Source organism: Lytechinus variegatus, chromosome 8, assembly GCF_018143015.1.
Source record: "Lytechinus variegatus isolate NC3 chromosome 8, Lvar_3.0, whole genome shotgun sequence".
Lineage (NCBI taxonomy): Eukaryota > Metazoa > Echinodermata > Echinoidea > Temnopleuroida > Toxopneustidae > Lytechinus > Lytechinus variegatus.
The window spans coordinates 10080883-10104533 of NC_054747.1; the positions used below are offsets into that span (position 1 = coordinate 10080883).

At 37.8% G+C, this 23651-nt stretch overlaps 1 protein-coding gene across 1 annotated transcript in view; it reads right to left on the reverse strand.

Annotated features, from left to right (window-relative positions):
• Positions 1–295: 295 nt before the first annotated feature.
• The window catches only part of LOC121420634 (limbic system-associated membrane protein-like), a 31097-nt gene continuing 7741 nt past the window's right edge, over positions 296–23651 (reverse strand). The window contains exons 2-10 of the mRNA XM_041615297.1: positions 21599–21733; positions 21283–21435; positions 20079–20297; positions 9664–9846; positions 9046–9177; positions 4268–4412; positions 3280–3404; positions 2071–2219; positions 296–493 (exon numbers count right to left, since the gene is read on the reverse strand). Of these exons, the coding sequence (XP_041471231.1) occupies positions 296–493; positions 2071–2219; positions 3280–3404; positions 4268–4412; positions 9046–9177; positions 9664–9846; positions 20079–20297; positions 21283–21435; positions 21599–21733 (1439 nt within the window). The remainder of the gene's footprint in view (positions 494–2070; positions 2220–3279; positions 3405–4267; positions 4413–9045; positions 9178–9663; positions 9847–20078; positions 20298–21282; positions 21436–21598; positions 21734–23651) is intronic.

The following is a 23651-nucleotide window of genomic DNA, read 5'->3' on the forward strand; positions in this document are numbered from 1 at the left end:
TGGATAGATGTGATAAAAGAGGCAATTCAAGTAAAATATACACTAAAGTCATGGGGAGAGTTGTTCACAAGTGACATCACACATCTTTGTCGCATTGCCAATTTGCTATCTCCATAGCTATAGTGATCGCAATATTCAAATGCTCATAACTTTCTCATTATTTGTCCGATTTCCTCAAACTTTTGTTGATCTGTTTCTTTGATTTTTCTGTTTTCACACAAGCTATCTTGTTCCAATGGTTTCATTCTCCTTTAACATTCGATGGTTTAGACTGAAAATGAACAATCAAATGATTTTACCTACCATTGGGCGTAGAGAAGGTATAGTTTGCACAATCCCCCTTGCCGTAATCATTTATCGGACAAACTTCTGTCTCGTATGTACTATTCTCCTTCAGTTCGGTGAGATAGTATTTGAAGACATTGCCTGGAAGGTTGATGGAGTTTGGAGCATCATTGGGGTAATAAATGACTTGCATTTCGTTCCCCTCCGACTGGGGTTACATTATAAAAAAAGAGGAGAAAACAAACGGATATTTAATTCTTTTATTCGAATAATATGGAGTCCTCGCCCAACGAGTTACGAGGGATTAACGAATCGAGGGAATGTATTGAAAATGCCAGTCAAATTATCATAAAGACAAAGAACAGTTGGGAGGTCTTAGTAGAAAATTGATGAACTGGAGCAGCAGTTTAGCCCTCAGTTTCAGAGCTGACGAAGCAGTTTCCCAGCGTCGATGACCAAGCTGTTCTTGAATCATCTTTACGTTTTTGTCTGAAAACTCCTTAAACAGAACTTTTCGCATTAACTACGGGGAAACTCTCTTCAACGCGTCCATTCCTTTTAAAATGCAATTAAATTTCACAATGGAGAGCTGAGGGGCTTTTGTCAAAAGTTAGTGGATTGGGACAGCAGATCATCCGAAGATGTGCACTGGACGAACCACTGCAAATATGTCGTTGTCCAGAGTCAATAGATTTCGATGCTGTCCCGCTCCACCAACTTTCGACAAAAGCCTCTCAGCTGCAATTGTACTCATGGCTTTCCTTTCTATCCTCAAGCCGTCATTTTCCTTGCACACACAATGAGAACTTTGGAACAAGGAAGAACGAAAGAAATTTTGAGTTATGAATTATTGCGGAGATCTCTCGAAGGATAAAGATAAGTACGACAGGGTCGTGTACTAATAAAGTGAAAGTCCTATTCAAGCGTGATTGAAATTTAAATGAAGAGATGCAGCTTTTATTTTTGATAAAAAGACGCATCTTAAAAGGGTTTGATTCATAAAATCGAAATAATTCTGCCTAAAAGCTGTAAACAATAGTGACCAGCACGGGATCAGGAGAATGCAGCTTCGGTTGGGGATAGAAAAATTCATTTCAAGTGAAAGATTACGGAAGAACGAAATAAGATATAAAAAAGGTTAGAAAATAAATGAATAAATTAATGAATTCATAAATAGTAATAATAGTAATAGTAATAAAAATAACAATGAAAATAATAATAATAATAATAATGATAATAAAGCATTATCATTATTTGTTTTTGGCGTCACCTGTCCCTGGGAGGCGAAAAGCGAACTGAATCACTGTGACCCGCAGGTCTCTCCTCCCGATATAACTGATTGGGGGAATGCAGGTGGACCACTACACCGGGGTTTCCCCCTACTCTTATACGAATAGTGCAATGGGTTCTTAACGTGCAAAGGTGGTGACTCTCCTCTACACGGGGCCTCCATTTAACGTCCTATCCGAGGGACGGAGTGTTTTCCATTGTAACACAGCCTGCATCTATGAAACATGGGAGAGACGTTTACACACAACGCACTGGCTTCAGTCATCCGCCCGGGGTGGACTCGAACCCACGATCTTTGGTTCGACGGGCAGACGCGTTACTGACTGAGCCAACACCGCTCTCGAGTATAATTATCTTCGTCACGAATAAAAAAATGTGTTAGCTCTTCACTTAAGTTATTCGCAGATGTATCAAACTGGGACACTTTTTTCGAAATTATTCCATCATAATACCAAATTGCTGAATACTTAATAAAAAAGATAAACACATACAAACCTTGATTTCCAATCTCCTGTAAAGCAATCTATATGACGTAACAGGTATGTCGTTTTGAAAATTCAGACCAGGCGACCAGGACAGATTAAACGATCTCCGCCTCGTACTCAGAGCTTGCCTGTTTAAGATTTCAGGAGGGTAAGGGCTACCTGAAATCGAAAAAAGGAACAAGGTACCATTTGATGCTTCATGTTAAGATCATCAATAATTATACTATTTCTGGAGGATCGAGTATACACGAAATAGAAAAATAATCCAAAAGTAAGATTTGATGTACTTGATAATCAAATTATCAATATTAAGGCCTTCGTACTGCCAAAAAACAAGAAGAATGTCAACAATACTAAAGAAGGATTCTAGTTTCACTTACTTTCTCATCACTTGACATCTTTCAAACGTTGTCTGATAGGAATGGCCATAACCAGTAAAGCTTTTCTGATCAAATTAGATAAGCCACTTTGATCGATGAGGGAGAATTTCATTTAACCTAGTTTTTATACTCATAAGATATATTCAAGAACTAGAATGCATACCAGCCTTGTCAACAGAAATACACAGATTAATAAATTAAAGCAAATCTAAAAGTGAGAAATTATTTCTATATCGTGTTCATGACTTATTAAATTGTAGAATGACACATCATTAAATTTTGAGGGAAAGTATTGGTTTGTTAATGCTGATAATGACGTGTGTGTGTGTGTGTGTGTGTGCGGAAAGACATTGTGTGGGAGCCTGCGTTCATGCGAGAGAGCGAGCGTGGATAAGAGTTAGCTTGAATGTGAATAACTGATTTATATATATATTAATTTATTCATTTACATCTATTGAAATGAAATTCTAATAAAAATAGATTCATTTAAATATAATACATAAAAATAAAATATGAGTGGTATGGATAGGGGCATATCAAATATTTGTGTATGCGAAACATGATTGCGAAAAGTTGGCAAATTCTATCAATCTTCCCTCACCCTTCGACACGGATTTACGCCAGAGACCTATGCCAAGTAAAACGATGAGTTTATGGCCATAATGCAAATTTTCCCAATGTTCCATGTAATGTGTTTACATAACTTAAATTTAATAACAAAATGCCCAATTCCCTTTTGTCCTCACGAATTCCTCTCTCTTCCATTTTTCGCTTTTATATACATATATATTTATATCAAAACATGGGCGGCCATGCAAGGTTTTATTTTTTGTGCTTACCGTTTACTTCAAATTTTACACTCGCTGATCCTAAAATATTCGTTGCGACGCATGTGTAATTTGCGTAATGACTCCCTGGCTCAATCCCTACGATGACCAGCTTTCGACCCGACACCGCTTCAGATCTAAAAGAAAGAAAATAATATCCAGTGCATTCCAGAAAAAAAGGAAACAGGAATTCCTACATCTTTTCCTTCAAAAGCAAATTATTTATGATATTCCGTTTCATCATACAATTCAATTATTCCTTTACATTTTGATACCGTCCTATAAGATGTGACAAACACTTTACACATTAATGAGCAAGACGAGTTTGAAATTTTAATATCAAAATCAGGTTACGCAGAAATATTGGACAAGATTGATTCTTGATATGACAACCGTACTTATTCGACGATTTGCTCATTAGCGTTTTTTGGTATTCTTTGTAAAGCTTCTCTCACTGATCCCCAGAATGGGAGTTTATTCAGATTCTTACGTGAGTTCCTGCGTAAATCGTTTCCGATAGGCCTTAATATTCATTGTTTGGAACCTACCATGCGTGAATGATTCGCTAAGCTGTTGGTCCCAAATTAATTATGAGATTTCTCTCTACCTATAAGTATCAAGTAATCAATTCATATTTCAATAATTGTGAAATTTATCTCTAAGAACGGGTTTCCTTTTTTGTAGGACGCACTGTAGAGATAAATGATTATAGATTGAAACTTTTTGCACGATGTGTCACAGTTGCTATTTTTTCCTGAGTCACTTTAACCAACCTGATTTTGAGATTAATGAAAATCCGAAAAAAGGTGTATGAAGGAATAGCAGTCGAGATAAAAATCAAGTGCTAACCAATCGAATCATTCACTGAAATTGATAATAGTCTGCGACATTTTATAAGATGAGATTGATTGATTAAAAATCGACCTTACTTGGGATCGATCTTGAAGTTAGGAGCTTGTGAGAAAAATCTTATAAAATGAAATAAAACCGTGTTTCTTACGAGTTGTTTCTGGCTGATAACAGTTTTCCATTTTTTAACCAGTGATATGTCGGGCTCGGAAGACCAGTGAAATACCCTTGCAAGAGGAGGTACCGACCAGCACTTCGTTTGTGTACCTCGTAACTTTGTTCAGACTGTGGCGGATCTAAATGGATTAGAAGATAACAAGAAAATGAAAAGCGCCACTTCAACGGAAGGCAGGGGGAGAAATCACCACGCGGCGGGATCCTCCTCCTTACAAAATCTCGTGAATCACGAGGCTTTCTGTGTGGTCTATAACGTCTATTGCAATTAAGAGTTCAGTATTCTTATTTCACGTTTCCATATGTATTTTGGCCCATGCAAAATTTGATATTGACCCCCATCAAACCACAAGTCCCTATGAAACTAATATTAAAAGAATAGATCTTCAGGTTTATCATGATGTAAAAATTATGTGGGCTCAAGCAAAAATAAATCAAATAGAAATCTGCCGTCAGGCTGAAAATATTTTGCAGTATTTTTTAGATCCAAACTTTCGCCTACATTACGAAGGTTCTAAAAGAATAAGACAAAAAACTGTTAAACAATTATTGCTCTGCTTTACATAAATACCGCGAGATGTTAGCAGCAAAGACCAAACTGAAGGACGAGCTATGATCCGTACCCGTATTCAAAGTATGCAGAAACTACACATCACGCACATCAACAATAGAAAGTAAGCTGCATTTTGAGGACCTGTCTAGGCCTGCTGACTGCCGGAAGAAGAGGGAAATGAGTAAAAAAACATTATAGAAAACTTTCGCAACACGACGCGGCCGCTCTCTACAACGCACCAACTCCTTTGAAAATGTAAGTCAAAACACAATGGAGAGCAAGGGCGCCGGAAGCGGGGGCAGGGGGGGCACTTGCCCCCCAACGAAAATTTTTGGGGGGGCAAAACGAGATTTCCCCCCCCCCCAATGTGCCCCCCTAAAAGTAAAAAAATCATATTATTTAAGGACAAAAGTAAACGATGAAGGCACTTTCCTGCCTAAGAATTGTCATTTCCATTGTCAAAAATGAAAAAATTTCGCCTCTGATGGGGCAATTACATATGTCTTTTGACTAATATGTCCCTCTGTGAAACATACCTTTGATAAGCGCCTTTTCCATCTTATTACAGTGTGATAACTCTTAACCTTTTAATGAATACATTTCAGACTAAAACCGAATGGCAAATTGAAAGTGCTTCACCAATTAATGCTGTGTCGGCTAACAAACGCGCGGTCGCCCAGAAACGCTCTGACCGGGGTGGTGTTTCATCAATATTTTCGTCTGACAAATTGTCAGATCTGACAACTTTCTTCTCCTATATTCTGATTGCAGGCGCGCCGGAACACTTTCAGTTTTGGGGGGGGCAAAATCCCGAAGGGGGCACAATATATTTGACAGCGTGAGATACCAAAGCGATCGTGCGGGAGAGGGGGTTGTAATGACTTATTGTAAAAATAGAGTATAAAAGTTGCGTTTCTAAGAGAATTCAAAAATAAATTTCTTGAGAATTAAACATAGAATTCACTACGAAAGACTATACTCAGAGTTTATGAGAACCTATAAAATCTACGCGCAAAATGTGGTTTTTGTGTCTGATCAATTAAATTACGTAATACGCTAATATTGACTCAAAATACCAGAAATTTTTCAGCATTATCCTTTCAGAAATATTATTTATGAACATTTACATACACGGACGACGCGAGAGAGCACAATTATCATAAGTTTCAAGGAGTGTATTAAGCAGAAGAAGCGTAACAACAGAAACAACATACATTCTAATGAATGTCTTTTCAAATTCAAAATGTCATCTGACGTGGCAGACGTCGATAAGCACTTATATCCCCACTTTATGCAAATCATTTCTGAACTCAGCATTGGAGATAGTCAGTCCCTGATTATCCATGCATAGGCAAAACGTTTCATATTCTGTAACTGGAGGAAAAAATAAATATGACCTGCTTAATTATTGTCTAACAATTTTAAACTTTTCTGAAAATTTATAACATTACTCGATTTATGTGTTTCCTTTGGCATGTTTTGTATGGCTGGGAAGCACTTTTGGATGACCCCTTCAAAATCTTCTTTTTTTAAAAAGAATTTCTGGGGAAAATGTGACCATAACTAGGAAATGATGAATATCAAATTTCAGGAAATATTCATTAGTAAATAATCATGAATTAACAAACTACGGCAGTTAATAATGTACATTATTTAGAAGAAAACAATTACATTCCAATAGCGAATATGGTTGTCGGAACACCAAGTGGAGTTTTCGAAAAAGTGGATAGAGGAAGAAGTGAAATTGATAGGAGGAAGTGGACAGTTGATAGTCGAGTAATTTTTTGTTCAAATGAGCGTAGTCCTGATAAAGACAGTAAACCAGAAAAGGTCGAAGACTTGAAGAGGCTTGATTAGTTGATAGATGAGTACTCCATTCGCCGACTCAAGCTAGCATCTTCTCATTTATCCAATAAGCAACTACTCAAGCCTCATATAACTCTTTAAACTTTTCGGTTTTACAGCTATTTTCCGATTCGTTGCTCGAGTAACTATAGCGTTCACGCGCGTTAGTGATATCGGGTCCGGGGAGCATTTCATGAAAGGACTTGTCGGACGTTTTATCCGCCAAGTCCTGTTTTATCCGACAGTTGCTATGGTAACAATGCTTCTCAACCAATCAGAATATAGGAGACGAAAGTTGTCAGATCTGACAATTTGTCAGACGAAAATATTGATGAAACACCACCCCGGTCTGAGCGTTTCTGGGCGACCGCGCGTTTGTTAGCCGACACAGCATTAATTGGTGAAGCACTTTCAATTTGCCATTCGGTTTTAGTCTGAAATGTATTCATTAAAAGGTTAAGAGTTATCACACTGTAATAAGATGGAAAAGGCGCTTATCAAAGGTATGTTTCACAGAGGGACATATTCGTCAAAAGACATATGTAATTGCCCCATCAGAGGCGAAATTTTTTTATTTTTGACAATGGAAATGACAATTCTTAGGCAGGAAAGTGCCTTCATCGTTTACTTTTGTCCTTAAATAATATGATTTTTTTTACTTTTAGGGGGGCACATGGGGGGGGGGAAATCTCGTTTTGCCCCCCCAAAATTTTCGTTGGGGGGGCAAGTGCCCCCCCTACCCCCCGCTTCCGGCGCCCTTGTCTGATTGATTGAGAAGCATTGTTACCATAGCAACTGTCGGATAAAACGTCCGACAAGTCCTTTCATGAAATGCTCCCCGGACCCGATGTCACTAACGCGCGTGAACGCTATAGTTACTCGAGCAACATATATGAAATCGGAAAATAGCTGTAAAACCGAAAAGTTTAAAGAGTTATATGAGGCTTTAGTAGTTGCTTATTGGATAAATGAGAAGATGCTAGCTTGAGTCGGCGAATGGAGTACTCATCTATCAACTAATAATCCCTCTTCAAGTCTTCGACCTTTTCTGGTTTACTGTCTTTATCAGGACTACGCTCATTTGAACAAAAAATTACTCGACTATCAACTGTCCACTTCCTCCTATCAATTTCACTTCTTCCTCTATCCACTTTTTCGAAAACTCCACTTGGTGTTCCGACAACCATATTCGCTATTGGAATGTAATTGTTTTCTTCTAAATAATGTACATTATTAACTGCCGTAGTTTGTTAATTCATGATTATTTACTAATGAATATTTCCTGGAATTTGATATTCATCATTTCCTAGTTATGGTCACATTTTCCCCAGAAAATTTAAAAAAAAAGAGAAGATTTTGAAGGGGTCATCCAAAAGTGCTTCCCAGCCATACAAAACATGCCAAAGGAAACACATAAATCGAGTAATGTTATAATTTTCAGAAAAGTTTAAAATTGTTAGACAATAATTAAGCAGGTCATATTTATTTTTTCCTCCAGTTACAGAATATGAAACGTTTTGCCTATGCATGGATAATCAGGGACTGACTATCTCCAATGCTGAGTTCAGAAATGATTTGCATAAAGTGGGGATATAAGTGCTTATCGACGTCTGCCACGTCAGAACAGTATGACATTTTGAATTTGAAAAGACATTCATTAGAATGTATGTTGTTTCTGTTGTTACGCTTCTTCTGCTTAATACACTCCTTGAAACTTATGATAATTGTGCTCTCTCGCGTCGTCCGTGTATGTAAATGTTCATAAATAATATTTCTGAAATGATAATGCTGAAAAATTTCTGATATTTTGAGTCAATATTAGCGTATTACGTAATTTAATTGATCAGACACAAAAACCACATTTTGCGCGTAGATTTTATAGGTTCTCATAAACTCTGAGTATAGTCTTTCGTAGTGAATTCTAAGTTTGATTCTCAAGAAATTTATTTTTGAATTCTCTTAGAAACGCAACTTTTATACTCTATTTTTACACAAAGTTCTTACAACCCCCTCTCCCGCACGATCGCTTCGGTATCTCACGCTGTCAAATATATTGTGCCCCCTTCGGGATTTTGCCCCCCAAAAACTGAAAGTGTTCCGGCGCGCCTGATGGAGAGCTGAGACGCTTTTGTCAAAACTGGGTGGACCGGGACAGCATATCATCCGTTTTGCACCGGACGAACAATTGGAAACATGTCGTTGTCCAGAGTCACGACAACGACGCAGTTTTCCCGGTCGACCAACTTTCGACAAAAGCATCTCAGCTCTCTATTGTGATTTGACTTGCATTTTCAAAGGAATTGTTGCGTTGCAGAGAGCGGCCGCGTCGTGATTGCGAATACTCTCTATTAACTCACATTGGACGATCAACTCCACTCTTCTGGTTGATTTCCTGCTGTTCAGCGAATTTCGTGCAGAGCATATATAAATGCCTGAATAATTTCTCGTTATCTGTGGTATGTAAAGGGATCCGTCCACGTCGGTAAAACCTGGAAGGTTAAAACAGAAAAATATGTCAATAATTTTCATGAATTATACAGTGACAAATTGCAAAAGTAGTTGACCAGGTGTTAGGGATATTCATAGCATAGTGTCGACTGACTAAGGGGCATCTCTGGGGGAAGGGATCGGAGGCTCGAAAACGAGAGTGCAGCTCTATACAATTTGAGAAATTTCAGATACATTAAAAAATTTGTACCTGTCATCTAAATTGTATGTATCATTACATCTAAGGTTATTGAGGCAATATCTGAAGTAGGCCTATTTATCTCGACTTTGTTTGGATCTTTAGATTTTAGAGTTCAAATAAAACACACGTTGGAAAATGAGATTTTATTCCTAAGAGTTTATAAGTTAAACCTTCTCACGCCTAAATCTCCGTCACTCTCTCTCTTTTGGGGACATCATCTTTCATGAGGATCAAAGTTCAGCATTTCTAGCCGATTCGAAACAGAACAAAGTGAAACATTTCTTACTCTTCATCCTTTCGGATAGACTCGGGTATCCGTGAAGTCTCCAAGTAACAGCTGGTCTCGGATATCCGTCTGCTATACAAGTCAAGGTGATATTGGCTGTTTCGTTGAAGTAAAACGTATCCTGTTGATCCGAACTCCAAAATGGTGCAATACGAGGTCCGATGCTCCGAACTCGGGCAGGATCTGCAATGGTGAGACCAAGAGATATTATTTTTCTGAAAGTCTTTGTAAAACTGAAAATGATCCGAATTCAAATCCTTCGGAGTGGAATTGAATTTCAGAATTCAGCAAATAACCGGCCGACCTGGATCTATCCTCATTGGGCATAGAATATATCGTTCATATAATTGTACGCAATGGATTACACTTTACACAGTCACATGTAAGGAAGTGAGTTAGTGCCGACTTTACTTGAAGGTACATCATATTAGATGTTTTTTCTTTAGGTACATTTCATGAACATGTCGAGAATATACATTGTTCAACACGATTCAAAGCAAAAATACTGCAACAACAAAGAAAAACATTCTTATACACATTTAAAAATGATTTCATGGGAAAATGGCTACTGTTGGTGATAGCTCTTTTATGTGTGCTTGTTATTTCCTTTCATGGGGTAAATGAATGCTCGTGATATTATGTCTGTTTCCGTGTCTGTTATTTTCAAAACACCCCTTTCCCCATTTTGGTACATTCCGGGTCTGCACCAACGGAATCACGCAAGGAAACAGTAATGAGAGAGGGATAACGGCATTAAGAAGGAAAGCAAAAGAAGGAAAGCAATACAAGAAAATTGATACCCCATTGCAAAACATTTAAGGGATTATCTGGTATAGAAATGGTGCCATGATTTCGACCTCGTTTCTTGGTTTAATTTGAGAGAACGATTCATTGATTCCCATAATGTGTCAAAGATACTGCTATCTAATCCTGAAATGAGATAGGATACTTCAGGTCAAAAAATGAACATGATGATGAAACTAATATTATTCGATAAATCTTAGATCATGCAAATTAAGCACCTCAGACATGTCAGATAAGCACTGGCGTACAGATGGGGGAGGGGGGTCTCTCCCCCCCCCCAAAAAAATATATATGTATGTATATATAGATGTGTGAAGTTATACATGTACTACAGCTTTGGCAACTCTTTTATGTAAATATTGTGTGAAAGAAATCGATGAAGAGAACAATGGTAGGTGTAGCTTAAATCAAGGTTACCCAGAGCTATCTAGCCTTCTTAAAAATTGGTGATGCCGAAAAAATGTCACTGCCGGGAATCAAACCCGGGGCCCCCAGCTTTGAACGCCGGTGTCCTAAACACTAGACCACAGAGACGGGTTAGTGACTAGGGCGTCCCCGATCCGATCGACCGTCAGATAGACAGATTTTCGACACCATACATGTACCAATTATAATTTCCTTTGTCGGGTGAAGATGGGTTTTGAAGAATGACAAGCCGCCATGCCTCAGCTGGATCAAGGCTATTGCTTTGATACAGTACACGTATTGGAGAAAGTGTATACAAAATAATGTGTGAAGTTATACATGTACTACAGCTTTGGCAACTCTTTTATTCAAATATTGTGTGAAAGAAATGGATGAAGAAAACAATGGTAGGCGTAGCTTAAATCAGGGTTCCCCAGAGCTATCTACCCTTTGGAAAAATTGGTGATGCCGAAAAAATATCCCTGCCGGGAATCGAACCCGGGCCCCCAGCTTTGAACGCCGTTGCCCTAAACACTAGACCACAGAGACGGGTTAGTGACTAGGGCGTCCCCGATCCGATTGACCGTTAGATAGACAGATAGACAGATATATATATATATATAATGACCAAGAAAAAAAACAGAGAAAAGAAAGAAAAGGAAGAGAAAAGGGTGAAAATGAGTTAACTTTCTGAATATTTTTTAAAAATCAATCACAAAATTGGATGTTTGTAATAAAAATGACAAAATGTTCGCTCCCTCACTTTCGTTCGCTCGCAACTCCAAAAAAATAGGCGGTACGCTATATTTATCCCTTCAAAATGTTTGGCTTATTTACGTCACTGCAGATAAGTGAAAAAAAAGGATGATTACCTTTAAATTTGACCAAGGAGTGCTGGGTACGTTGTTTTATATCGACAATTGAAATTAAAAACCAAGAGAATCAAACAAGTCACATCTATTTACAGCAAGATAAGGTTTCAAACGTGTTTCTTTCTACATGTTAAACGTTATTATGTTGATCGTTCACTCTGTTATGGAGGGAAAGAAGAGGAGAAAACAGAAAAGGTACGCTGGAATAGAAAAAAGAGACACAATCAGTCTGTCACTGTAAATCCCTGTTTGATTCATTTAAAATTTAAACGGAACACACATTTTTATCAGTATCGCCAGTCCCTTCCCCTTTTAATATCATCATATTATGTCACCAATTCAAATTAACGACATATTATAGTGTTCAATGATTTTTTTATACGTCTTTCTGTAAAAAGAAAATAAAAGAGGACGGAGACCATCTTGCTAATCTAAATGATGAATAATTACAACGATCATATATTTTTTGGGGTTCATCCGAAAATGCACCCTGACGCAAACCAAAATAATAAATTGCACTTGGATACAGCTTTCACGTTATAATGTTTGGTTTAATAAGATCAATCACATTCTTTTGAAAGCTACAATACTTACACTGCCTATGATAACTTGGAATATATAGTATTGTTAAAAGGAATGTCCTAAGAAAATGGGAAGTTTAATTATGTTCTAAAAACTTTGTGTTTGTCATGGTTTATAGACCAATGTCATGTTACGTTTTTAGCGTATAGAATTTTACAAGAGTTTAAGATGATTATCATAATATCAGGTAGTAATATGTAGGGGAAGGCGGGGTAAGTTGAGCATAGGGGCAAGTTGAGCCACCAGCCCCAGGCCAATAATGAATGAGTCAGACATTGTGGTGGTGTCATGTATTGATGACCCATAGCATAACCCCTAACCCCACCACATTGTTTCCAACTTTGAAACATAAAGTATTTTTTTAGAGGGAAAAATATGAATTTCAGCCAAAAAAGTAAAAAAGAGTGTGAAATAGATAAGTGCTTTATAAACACACACGTCTTTGAATATAATAAAGACATGATAACAACATTATTAGTCCAGGTATGGATCTTCATTCTTGTCATAGTCTTTTATATGATGGATGCATAATATATGTGTGGATACAAAATTATCGCACTGAGTTCGGACTGGGGTAAGTTGAGCCAAACAGCATGGGGCAAGTTGAGCCATGGTAATTCCTATGGTAATGTATCTTAAAAAACAAACAAACCATAAAAATCAATTGAAATGCAGGCTGAAAGGATCAAATTTACATGACTGCTCTTTTCCTTTTACAGGAAGTTAGTATTTATAGAGAATTAGCAAGTGAAAAGACTTTAAACAAAAAATTGACATGCTGGTTCTCCCCCATACATATTGTACATAGTTTTTGTGGCTCAACTTACCCCAGAAGGTGGCTCAAACTTACCCCATATATGGGGCAAGTTGAGCCATTTGACATCGTTTTTTTCAAAGGTCACGATGACTTTCAGTGTGGGGATAGAAAGTTATATATAGGTGGAAAATATTTCAGAAGAATTAAATTTCAAGGCAAGGTACTTATTTCGACAAGATTATTAATCATATCAATTCTAACATGCAAAAAGCAAAAACTGTCACAACTTACCCCGCCTTCCCCTACTCGTATATCTTTTGGATATAAGCTGCGTTTTCGTATGCATTACGTTATTGTCGTGTTTTATTTTTGTTGTTGGTTGTTAAATTTTTGTTTATGTTTTTATCATATTGATTCAATAAAACACATGAAAAAATCAATTACATTTGCTACCTTTTGGTAAGCTTGATTAAGGAAATAATGTACAGTTCCTAATAATCATTCCCTAATTTTACTAGTTTTGTGTAAAATTTGTGATCAGATAATGCCCTATTGACTTTCTTATGAAACATTTAATTTGGCCTATAGAGTCTTCTACGTTAGACAACACTTGTGTCTCTTCATTACCCACGCAAAAGCAGTGTGATATTTGCTTTCTCATACCCAGTCACATTTCCCCTTCAGCGGCAACACGGCGAGTCGTAAACGGCCGTTTGAATATTTTTTTGTACCAGCTACGGTTGTTTGAATCAACATGAATAAAACCGCTATTTTCGATTCGCCGTACGGCCGCCGTAGGGAGAATGTGACTGAGGTATGAAGAGCCAATCACACCTGAGCGTTTTATTATTTAGTATATGCCGAAGCAAACGGTATGGAAATGCGTTTAATCATTTAACATAATGTCTTATTGTCAAGATCCGTCATTTGTTAATAAAAACAATATTCCTTAGTGCCAAAACGTGAATTATTCATAGCAATAACTCCATTCTCAATATCAAGTACTACTACTAATAACAATAATAAATAATAAATAATATAGGATTTGTAAAGCACACGTATCCACCTTGCTAGGTGCTCAAGGCGCTCCTACATTACCCCGGCTAAGCTAGTCTACCGATTCTAGTGCGCACAGCTTTTTGCCATTTACCTCACCTGGGTCGAGTGCAGCACAGTGTGGATACATTTCTTGCTGAAGTAAAACACGCCATTGCTAGGATTCGAACCCACGACCCTCTGTTTGAAAGGCGAGAGTCAGAACCACTAGACCACGACACGCCCACAAGCATTGATAAAAGAATAGGATTAAAAGATAAAATATGATTGATATTCGTTTAAGTTTTTAGGCGTAGAGTGGGTAACAGGTCTAAGGACCCGTTTCACAAAACTTGTTATAATAACATTTGCAATAGCAGTTTAAAGCCACTGAAATCACGCAATCCGATTGGCCGATAATAAATTTATATGACAAGTTCTTCTGAAACTGGCCCCAGATGTGACACCACCTTCACTTCTTAACCAAATTCATCTTATCAAACAGAAGCTACTTCAGGGAAATTTTTGTTCATACGTAGGGCTTAACAATGTTCTGGTAAGATGAAAGAGAATTTAAATCGCTGGAATAATGGTCGTATGATCTTTATCCAATCTTCACCGAAATGTATTTCCTTTTTCTTTCATTTGTAAAAGGTGTTAATGATGTGATAAATTCGACTATTTAGTTGACTTTAAGTGTTTTTAATGTTCATGCGCCACTGCGTACGTACGGTGAGCCGAGGCGATGTTCGCTCACCGCGTTCCTCGTTTTAACCTGAAATTACCCCGAAGAATAAAATAGTGTCTCCACACATTTTCCGCTGAATAATTAACCATCGATCCGTGTTTTAAACACCTATAATATCCGCTGTGTTAATAACCCCTCTCAAGCTGGTGTGTACGCATTGCCGATCTACACGTACATAAAAAAATAAACCAAAGCAAAAATAAATGTAGGCCGAGTAATGTTTAAGGAATGTTGCAATATTTGAGAACAATTTGTCTAGCATTAAGAGAATTGCGGTGTAATGAGTCACAATATTTAAGGGACACACACTTTTACAGGCGAAGTTACTTAACTGACACAAGTAAGCCAATCAATCGAACAAAAACGACATTTTGTAATATGAAAATGTAATTTTGTGCGTAAGCTGAAATCTAATATAACACTGATTAATTCAGGGAGCTTGCCGTATATTTGGCCATAGACACGGGACTAGGGTCTTTATGGTCAAAATATTCATCAAACTGAATTGCGAAAACAGAAATTATGCACTTACCACGATTATATGGATGAAGGTCTAACGTGTGGCAGTATCCTGACATTGTGGCACAGACTTGAACCTCAAAAAAGATAAGTTCTGTCGCGATACCTCTCCTAATTCTTTCAAAATTCATAACAAAATGGCCGATCGAGACTAGGGTAGGAGAGAACTTTTTGTTTTTTGAGGTTCCAGTCTGTGCCTCGATGTCAGGATACTGCCACACGGTAAGCCCCTGGGCACCCTGGGTTAAACACTGATCAGCCTCAATCGCAAACTGTGGGACTCCAACAACAGTTAACATGTCGTTATTATCTTAGTTTGTTACTCATGCATTCAGCGTACTTCAATATCACTTTGGTCTGTCAATGACGCATTTGGGTCTTCACTAAGAGAAATGTCAGTCATCCTTACTTCACCCAATAATCTAACAAACCAAAATTGTCATTCTATAATACAGCGGGCACGGGTTTACAATCGATAGACCCCCCCCCCCCCCTCCCTCCATCTCGATATATTTTATATAGTCACACCTCAGAATCTGACTCCACGCCGACAGATGCTATTTCATTGGTAATAACGCAATAGCTTCGGTAGGTCTGGCATCTGTTTCGTTGGTGTGGCTAAAACATTAGGCTTCAGCTGAAGGTAAATGTAAACCACCTTACGCATACTGACAGCAATTTAGACTTAACCAATTGGGTAAATTACTGCGCATCAAAATAACAACTCTTTTCTAGCACAGATTGACACAACCTTCCTTGTTTCAAATGAACGACTGGTTTGAACCTTTCCCTGTGGATTGGTGATGTTAATGGGATGAGCGTTTTCCCATCACATGCTCGGATCGAAAGGGAAGTGCAGAGGGTGCAGGCGTACGCGGTAAATTTGTAACCCCAAAAGGAGGGGAACTGAAAATGCAATCATTTAGGACTGCTAAGTAATGTTTTTATGTCTCTTTTTTCTGACAAAATTTCCTTCATTTTGTTTATAAAGATCCTTTTTTCTTGTCAATTTTCTTTCGTTTTATCAGTGAGGACTTTTTTCATACTTGTTGTTGAAGGTATTTTATTGGGTGGTGAAAGACAGCAACAGTAAGCAGAAGCAGCGAATTAATAAGAAAGGATGAAAACATGGAAAAGATAACGTAAAGGTAAGAAGAAGATAAAATAATCAAAGGACATGAGAAAAGAGAAGTTTACAGAAAAAAGTGACTGGTAAAGAAGAAAAAGAGGGAAAATAGCTGGAATTTAAAGTTACATTTTGTAGACTATGATTTTTTAATTGTAAAATAGTCTCTCGTTTATTCTATTCCGTTTATACATCGATCAGGAATGTATGTTCAAATGAATCTTGATGTGATTGTTTATAAAGAATACCAGAAATGTGACAGGAACAGCAGTGGAAACGCACCGGGCAATGGCATGACTGGTTATAGTTCTCCGTCAAATTAATTCCCATATGATTACATTGGATATGCATATTTCATGTGAAAAGAAAATGGAAAAACCAAATGATCTCCACTTCCACTGCAGTAGGTCTACCTATTTCCAACTACCCCCTCCCATTAACATGATAAACCTTCTGGAAACCCGCAATCATGTACAGCATATGCCTCCATGTACCCCTAACACACCCATAAACCATAATAACAGAAATTTATACAAAATATTACCCTTAAACACCCTCACACAAGGACATACGCTCATGATAAGTTTCTGGACGCGATTTCGTATACTTATTTAGAATACAGAAAGAGTCATGAGGGTAACTTTAAACCTTTAAATATAGAAGGTGTATCAATCATGTATTTGTTAATTTCTAAAAGGGGATTCTGTGTCTAAAACTCTAATATAGTTTTAAATATGAGTTCAGTCGGGATTGTATCAATGAATCGCCATCTAAATACATTGTAGATAATGAAACGAGACACACTGGTACTTCAAATTCGATGTTACATCAACGTGATGTATGTAATGAAGAGGGGCATTTTGCTTCTGTATGACATATCCGACAATTGCTCCGCTGCAAATTCCACGCATTAATGGAATGACCAATTTCAACCCTGGATTTAACACTATACCCTAGCCTAAACCCAACTCTAAACCTCACACAGAACCCTTTTGCAACCTTAACCCTTACCCTATATCTTAGAAGAAATAAAGGCCGGAACAATTGTCATGTCACTTATGCGGTTGTAGCACCAAAGAAACCAACCCCAGACCGACTAAAATTATGACGTTATTTCCAATGACATGCAAGCTGGGAGTTTGGGGTCGGTTTCATTGGTGAGACTGGAGCTCTAGAAAGAGGCTAGACAGTTTTTGCATTTACGACATTCTCTACAACGCATCGATTCCTTTGAAAATGCAATTAAAATCACAATGGAGAGCTGAGAGGCTTTAGTCGAAAGTTGGTGGACTGGGACAGTGGATCTTCCGAAGATTTGCACCGGACGAACAATTGCAAATAAGTCGTTGTCCAGAGTCAAGAAATCCTGTCCATCAGCTTTTGACGAAAGCCTCTCAGGTTTCCATTGTAGTTTAACTTTCATTTTTTTCGATTCAATTCAATTCAGCATTTATCTCCAATACATTACAAATACAAGGCATGATCATGTACAAAGAGACAATAAAAATCAAAACATATCATTGAAACATAAATAAATACAGACGACAGTGATAATCAAAGTATTATTGCCAAATCATTGAAACAATATAAAAACAAGACGAAAAATAAATGAATGGGAAACAGGGGTGTACTAAAAAGTCAAGTGAATGCTTGTTAGAACGCACACACCCAAAACAAAAATTCTTAAAATAATTATAATATATGGATGCGGCAAGTAGCAATAGAATAAAAACAAATAAAACCAAAACAGAAACATAAAAAACATCAACAAGACATAAAACAAAACTTATGGAAATTATTGTACTGTGAGGATAGTAACTTTGGATCAGTTTATTTTCAAAGGACTGGTGAGCTGTAGAGAGTGTCTCAGTAGTAAATGCGAAAAGTCTGGAATTATCGACCTAGAACGGAGATCATGAGCACTTTCTGCAGGTGATTTTTCAATATCATTATTTTCTACCATCACACTATCCTTCAACTTCTTAATTAATTATCCATTAATGTCCTTCAAATGTTGATCTGAAGTTTCGGAAATAATAAGACTAGCATTCTTTTGTCCCTGGGGTGAACGAGAGTAGAAAAGTTAAAGGTATGAGGATTGGTTCTGGCCGGAAATTAGTAATAGACATGGGTGGGGCAATAACTAAGGTAATGATTATCTATTCTCGTATCAATTATGAAGAGACTAAAGAAAAACATACAAAGGTGATGGGTTCCCATGTTCATTTGGGTCAAGCCTTAGTTCAATAGTGGATTCATAGCAGTCTCAGTATCTCTTCCCTATTTTTTCAAGTCATATATTAATTTGATACATCTCTAGAAAGACGTTATGCCAGCGATTAATTACAATGAATACCTGATGATTCGGAAGAACCGGATAGAAGAAGAACGGGATATTGTGCAATGACCAAGTGGCATTGACATGCCTAGATATTCCCTTGCCGTCTAACGTGGTCCAATTCATTTTTTATGACAAGTCATAACTGTACATGATTCCACAGCCAAAATGTCTTGTACCCTCTGCTGTAAGGGACAGGGATTAATTTTCTAGATACGCCATCATTAATTAAGGGGTCCCCCAGGGACGTATCCTGGGGACTTGACTATTCACCCGATTTTTGGTGCGCCTGCACGTCAGGAAAATTATATTCGGGTCAAAGGAGCCATTATATTTTCAAGGACTGTGATCCCTACGTATATTATCTACTGCATAAAGGTTATATCCTGATATTTTCTTAAGCGGATAGCTCTTCCAAAAAGAGCTAAAAATTCATTTCTTTGACGAGGAGCGGATCCAGGAAGGCGGAGGCACATTTTCCTGAATTTGCCAAGCCCCCCCCCCCCTCCAAAAAAAAAGGTTTTAACAAAAAGTTAATGGTATTTTATCCACGAAAAAAATGACAAGCAAAAAAAAAAGGGGGTCTTCACTTTCAAGGGGGGGGGGGCATTCTTCTGTTTCAACGGCATTTTTACATAACAAATTTTCATTGTGCATCTCAAGGGGGGGGGGGGGCACGGACCGGCCGGTCCGTGCCCCCCCCCCCACCCCCTGGATCCGTCAGTGACTTTGACCATGATCTCACATCGCACTAGGTGACATGAAATTTCCACAAAAATAAGAAATTCCGTCGAGAGTTTTCGATATTTACTGTTAACTCCCGTTGCCGAACTTCGTCTACTGAAATTGTGTGCATTTTTGATTTGCCTGTTGCAATGATTCATCTATGTAATTCTCAAATTTATTTGATACATGATGCTATACCGACTTTTTAAATGACCATTAACAGAATAGTCCCTTACAAACACTTTTTCTAACGAATATTATAGAGCTTTTTACAAAATAGTTATAATTACCAGGCAAAGAGGGTTTTCATTTTGTTAGTAATCGAAAACTCCGCCGAATCACGTAAACTCACGAGACATAGTTCAACTCACCTCCTTTTGCACCATCGCCCCCAGCCCCCCCCCCCCCTTCCTCTCTCCGGGTTTTTTCCAGCCCGTCTTCATTGAATGGGGTTTCCTCCAGCAGTTTTGATATTTACAAAATTATTTACAATCCATACTCACATCTCACATCGATCCGATACAGCTGTTCGCCAGACAAGTCGGATCCAGACTCGAAGCCGGATATCTGTTGAAAGACGCATCGGTATACACCGGCGTCGTTTGGTCCGAGTCTAGATATCCGCAGTTCGGCTGTAACCGATTGATTATCCAAGCTGCGCACCATAGAGAAACTACGATGGGAGTTGATTGGCGTTTCCATGTTACTATTGAAGATCGGTTCTGCAAACACAACAAGAAGTAATCGTAGTGATGATGATAATAATAATGATAATAATGATTATAATAATAATGAGAATAATAATAATGATAATAAAACCATTATTACAATATTGAATGATAATAATTATGATAAGTATTCTGGACGACTCAAACTTTTGTAAATGTTTTATTGTGTCTGCTTCATACCTGAGAAACTTATATGCTTATTTGATTTATTTTGTTCATATTACACCAAAGGAAATCAAATTTCTCTGTAATCATAAATATCTTGTATATTGAATTAGACCATCAGTAAATTTACCGCTTCGTTATAACCCCATAGACCCATGTGCCACGTGTGTACTGAGATTAAAACTACGAGGGAACGCATTAACTACGGTACGAAAGACTTGCCAAAAAAAAAACAATAACTTTACTATTTTCTAGTAAAACCGGCTATACTCCTGGCCAAGCATGTTGAATTTGCCTGAGCTCAAGCTCATCTACTCTCATAAAAGGATTGGTCAAAACTTACGAATATATTGATGAATATGTTTCGGCTGATTTAAAAGTTATACATGTATAGAAGCTAAAAAAATATTTGTTCAAATATTGACAATGTTCTACAAGATAGACAGACATTCACCAACGGATCGGTAATTTGAACAAACCTTTTTAAGACTGTATACCGATATCAGGGTGGATTCGGTTAGGACCTTCTCCCTTAACCTTTTTTTTAATGACGAATAAACAATGTCATGCACCACTCACATCGGCAATACCAACTCCAAACCGAACATGAATTATTAAGAAAAAACATCGGTCGGTTTCGGGTCAGGTTCGCTCTTGTGATTGTAGCATTAGTATCCTGCATAGATACCATTTCACTCTGTCTAGCAAATTTTCCGGTAAAAAATAAAACACTATGAAATCACCAATGATATAGGAATGTCGCTTAATTAGTGGAGGTTTTATAAAGATTATCAAATGTCAATCATGGCAGTACCTGACAATGTACTTCCCGTGTCGCGTTTGGTCCACTTCAAGATAAAGTTGTTGTTGAATCTGTTTATGCGGCATTTCAAAACGACGCCTTCTCCCTGTGTGCGAGTGTGATTAAATACTGTATCGGACCTGTTGAAGTATGGGGTCACCACGGCTGAAAATAAGACGAAGATTGATGTAATTCGTAAGATGTGTTTCAACTTGCTTACATGTATGGGAAATATCAATTTAAATATACTAAAAATAATATGTATGAAATAAAAATGTACTAATGACTTGTGAATGGAGTTCCACAGGGTTACTGCGTCGGTACTCACTTGGTCGTGTAGGATCAAGGCAATTTCTCCTCATCCAAGCTCCTGGGTTAGGTTCGTTCTGTGGTAATTGGGGGCAGTTCCTTTGATAATGGTTAGCACACGGGAACACCGTTGAGCCCAAGATTATTGTGTTACCTGTATAAATGATATGGTCGGGGCTCTTTGAATTAATGTACATCTGTGTACGTTAATTGCGGACAACTTTCACTACTTGAAGCGATTAACTTGGTGCTACACAATGTGTTGAGAGTATGTTTACACAGTAGTTTTAGTAACATTTTTACTAAGATATAGGTGTATAAATTCATATCCAATGCTTACTATCTATATTGCAAATTTTCTTGGAATATTTTTACTGCATATTGCTGAAAAAACGAGCGAAGAGTGACATTGAAATTCTGAACTCAGCTTGTCCAAAGAAAATCATGTGGTAGAATGAACATCGAAGTGAGAAGTCAGTTTCGACAATTTTTTTCCAGAGGTGTCGGGGTGTAGTGGTTCTGACTCTCGCCCCTCAATCAGAGGGTCGTGTGTTCGAATCTCACCCACCAGACGCCAGCGTCCTTTGACAAGACGTTGATCCGTACTCCATACAGGTGATTATTGGTATCCGGTAGGATGCTAAAATTATCATATGCTTGAATTTGCCAGCGCTATTATTAGGCTGCGATGAATGAAAGGAAATGCTCCCCAGGGAGTGGAAATTGTGCACGTTCGTGCGGGATTGAAATGAATCCAATGACCGGGGTAATGATATGCTGGAAAGCTCTTTGAACCGTGTATGGGAAAAGCCCTGAATAAAAAATAGCTATTGTTTTATGATTAGTGTTGTTGTTGCAAAACACAATTACACCTTCATCTCCCTCGCCATATATCTGATCATCATTTGGATCCCTGGGGCATCAGTCATTATCAGCATGGTGAGAAGACTACAAATGCAATTGCTTTACCTTTTTCCGTATCACCTATCTCCCGGTCAAATTCATTGGGAAAAAATACATGTCGAGAGATTTTTTAGCCAAACGGCACATTTCAGTTTATTTATCTAAATACGGAGAGATGAAAAGAAATCCTTTCAGCTAACAGCATTTTTTCAGCATGACCGTATGACATTTAAACAATGCAAAAAAGTTAATTGCGCCATATTAGTGGGGTATGGTGTGTCATCCCGTAGGACTAGCGTGCCAAAATTGATTTTTTGGTTGTTTTGGCTTCAATAGGGTCCCCTTAGACCAAAAACGATGGGGGTCAAATTTTCAGACCCCTCCTTCCCTTTGTGGGGGGTCCTTTTTGGCGCCATATTGGTCTGTACAAAGCCCAATAGGATAATCCATTGTTTTCAACCTTACTTCTCACTTTTCTTCGCCAATTTTATTTTTAAGTTGTCTGAGGTGTACAAGAATGAATATTTGATGATGTTGTGAAGTCAATATTTTTTCACTTTTGCCATACGGGGGGCGGATTTTGCGAAAAATGCCCCCAAATTGTAAAATATTACCCCAAAAATGTAATTTTCCCATTTTTGGCACTAGAATTAGAACAAAAAGATTACAAAATGAAGTGCATTATGTCTTCTTGTACAGTCCAATAACAGAGGAATACATCACACGTAATTTATATGATTATTATTAATAAATTAATGTAAAAGTCACCCCCATTTCAGGATTTTATGCAGTGAAAACCTAACTACAACACTAGAGGGCGCCATAACTTATCATGATGATATTAGTGTGGTACGGTATATCATGACACACTTCCTGCAGGATTTTTGTGCCAAAATTGTTTTTTTTTTTTTTTTATTCACTTGGGTCCAATCTATCACGAAATAATAGGGTTCCAATTTTCCCCACCCTCACCCACTGCCTGAGGGGGGGTCACCTATATCGAGACCCACTAAAATCAGGAGTATTAGTAATTTGCGCCCGGTTAAACAATGGATTATTTTATGGAATTTTATCATCCCTAGACAGCTAAAATGCCTATATCTGAAGGCTTCAAGTTGGACGAGCATCCTACCAACCATATCCCCTACTCCCCCCCCCCCCACTGACTG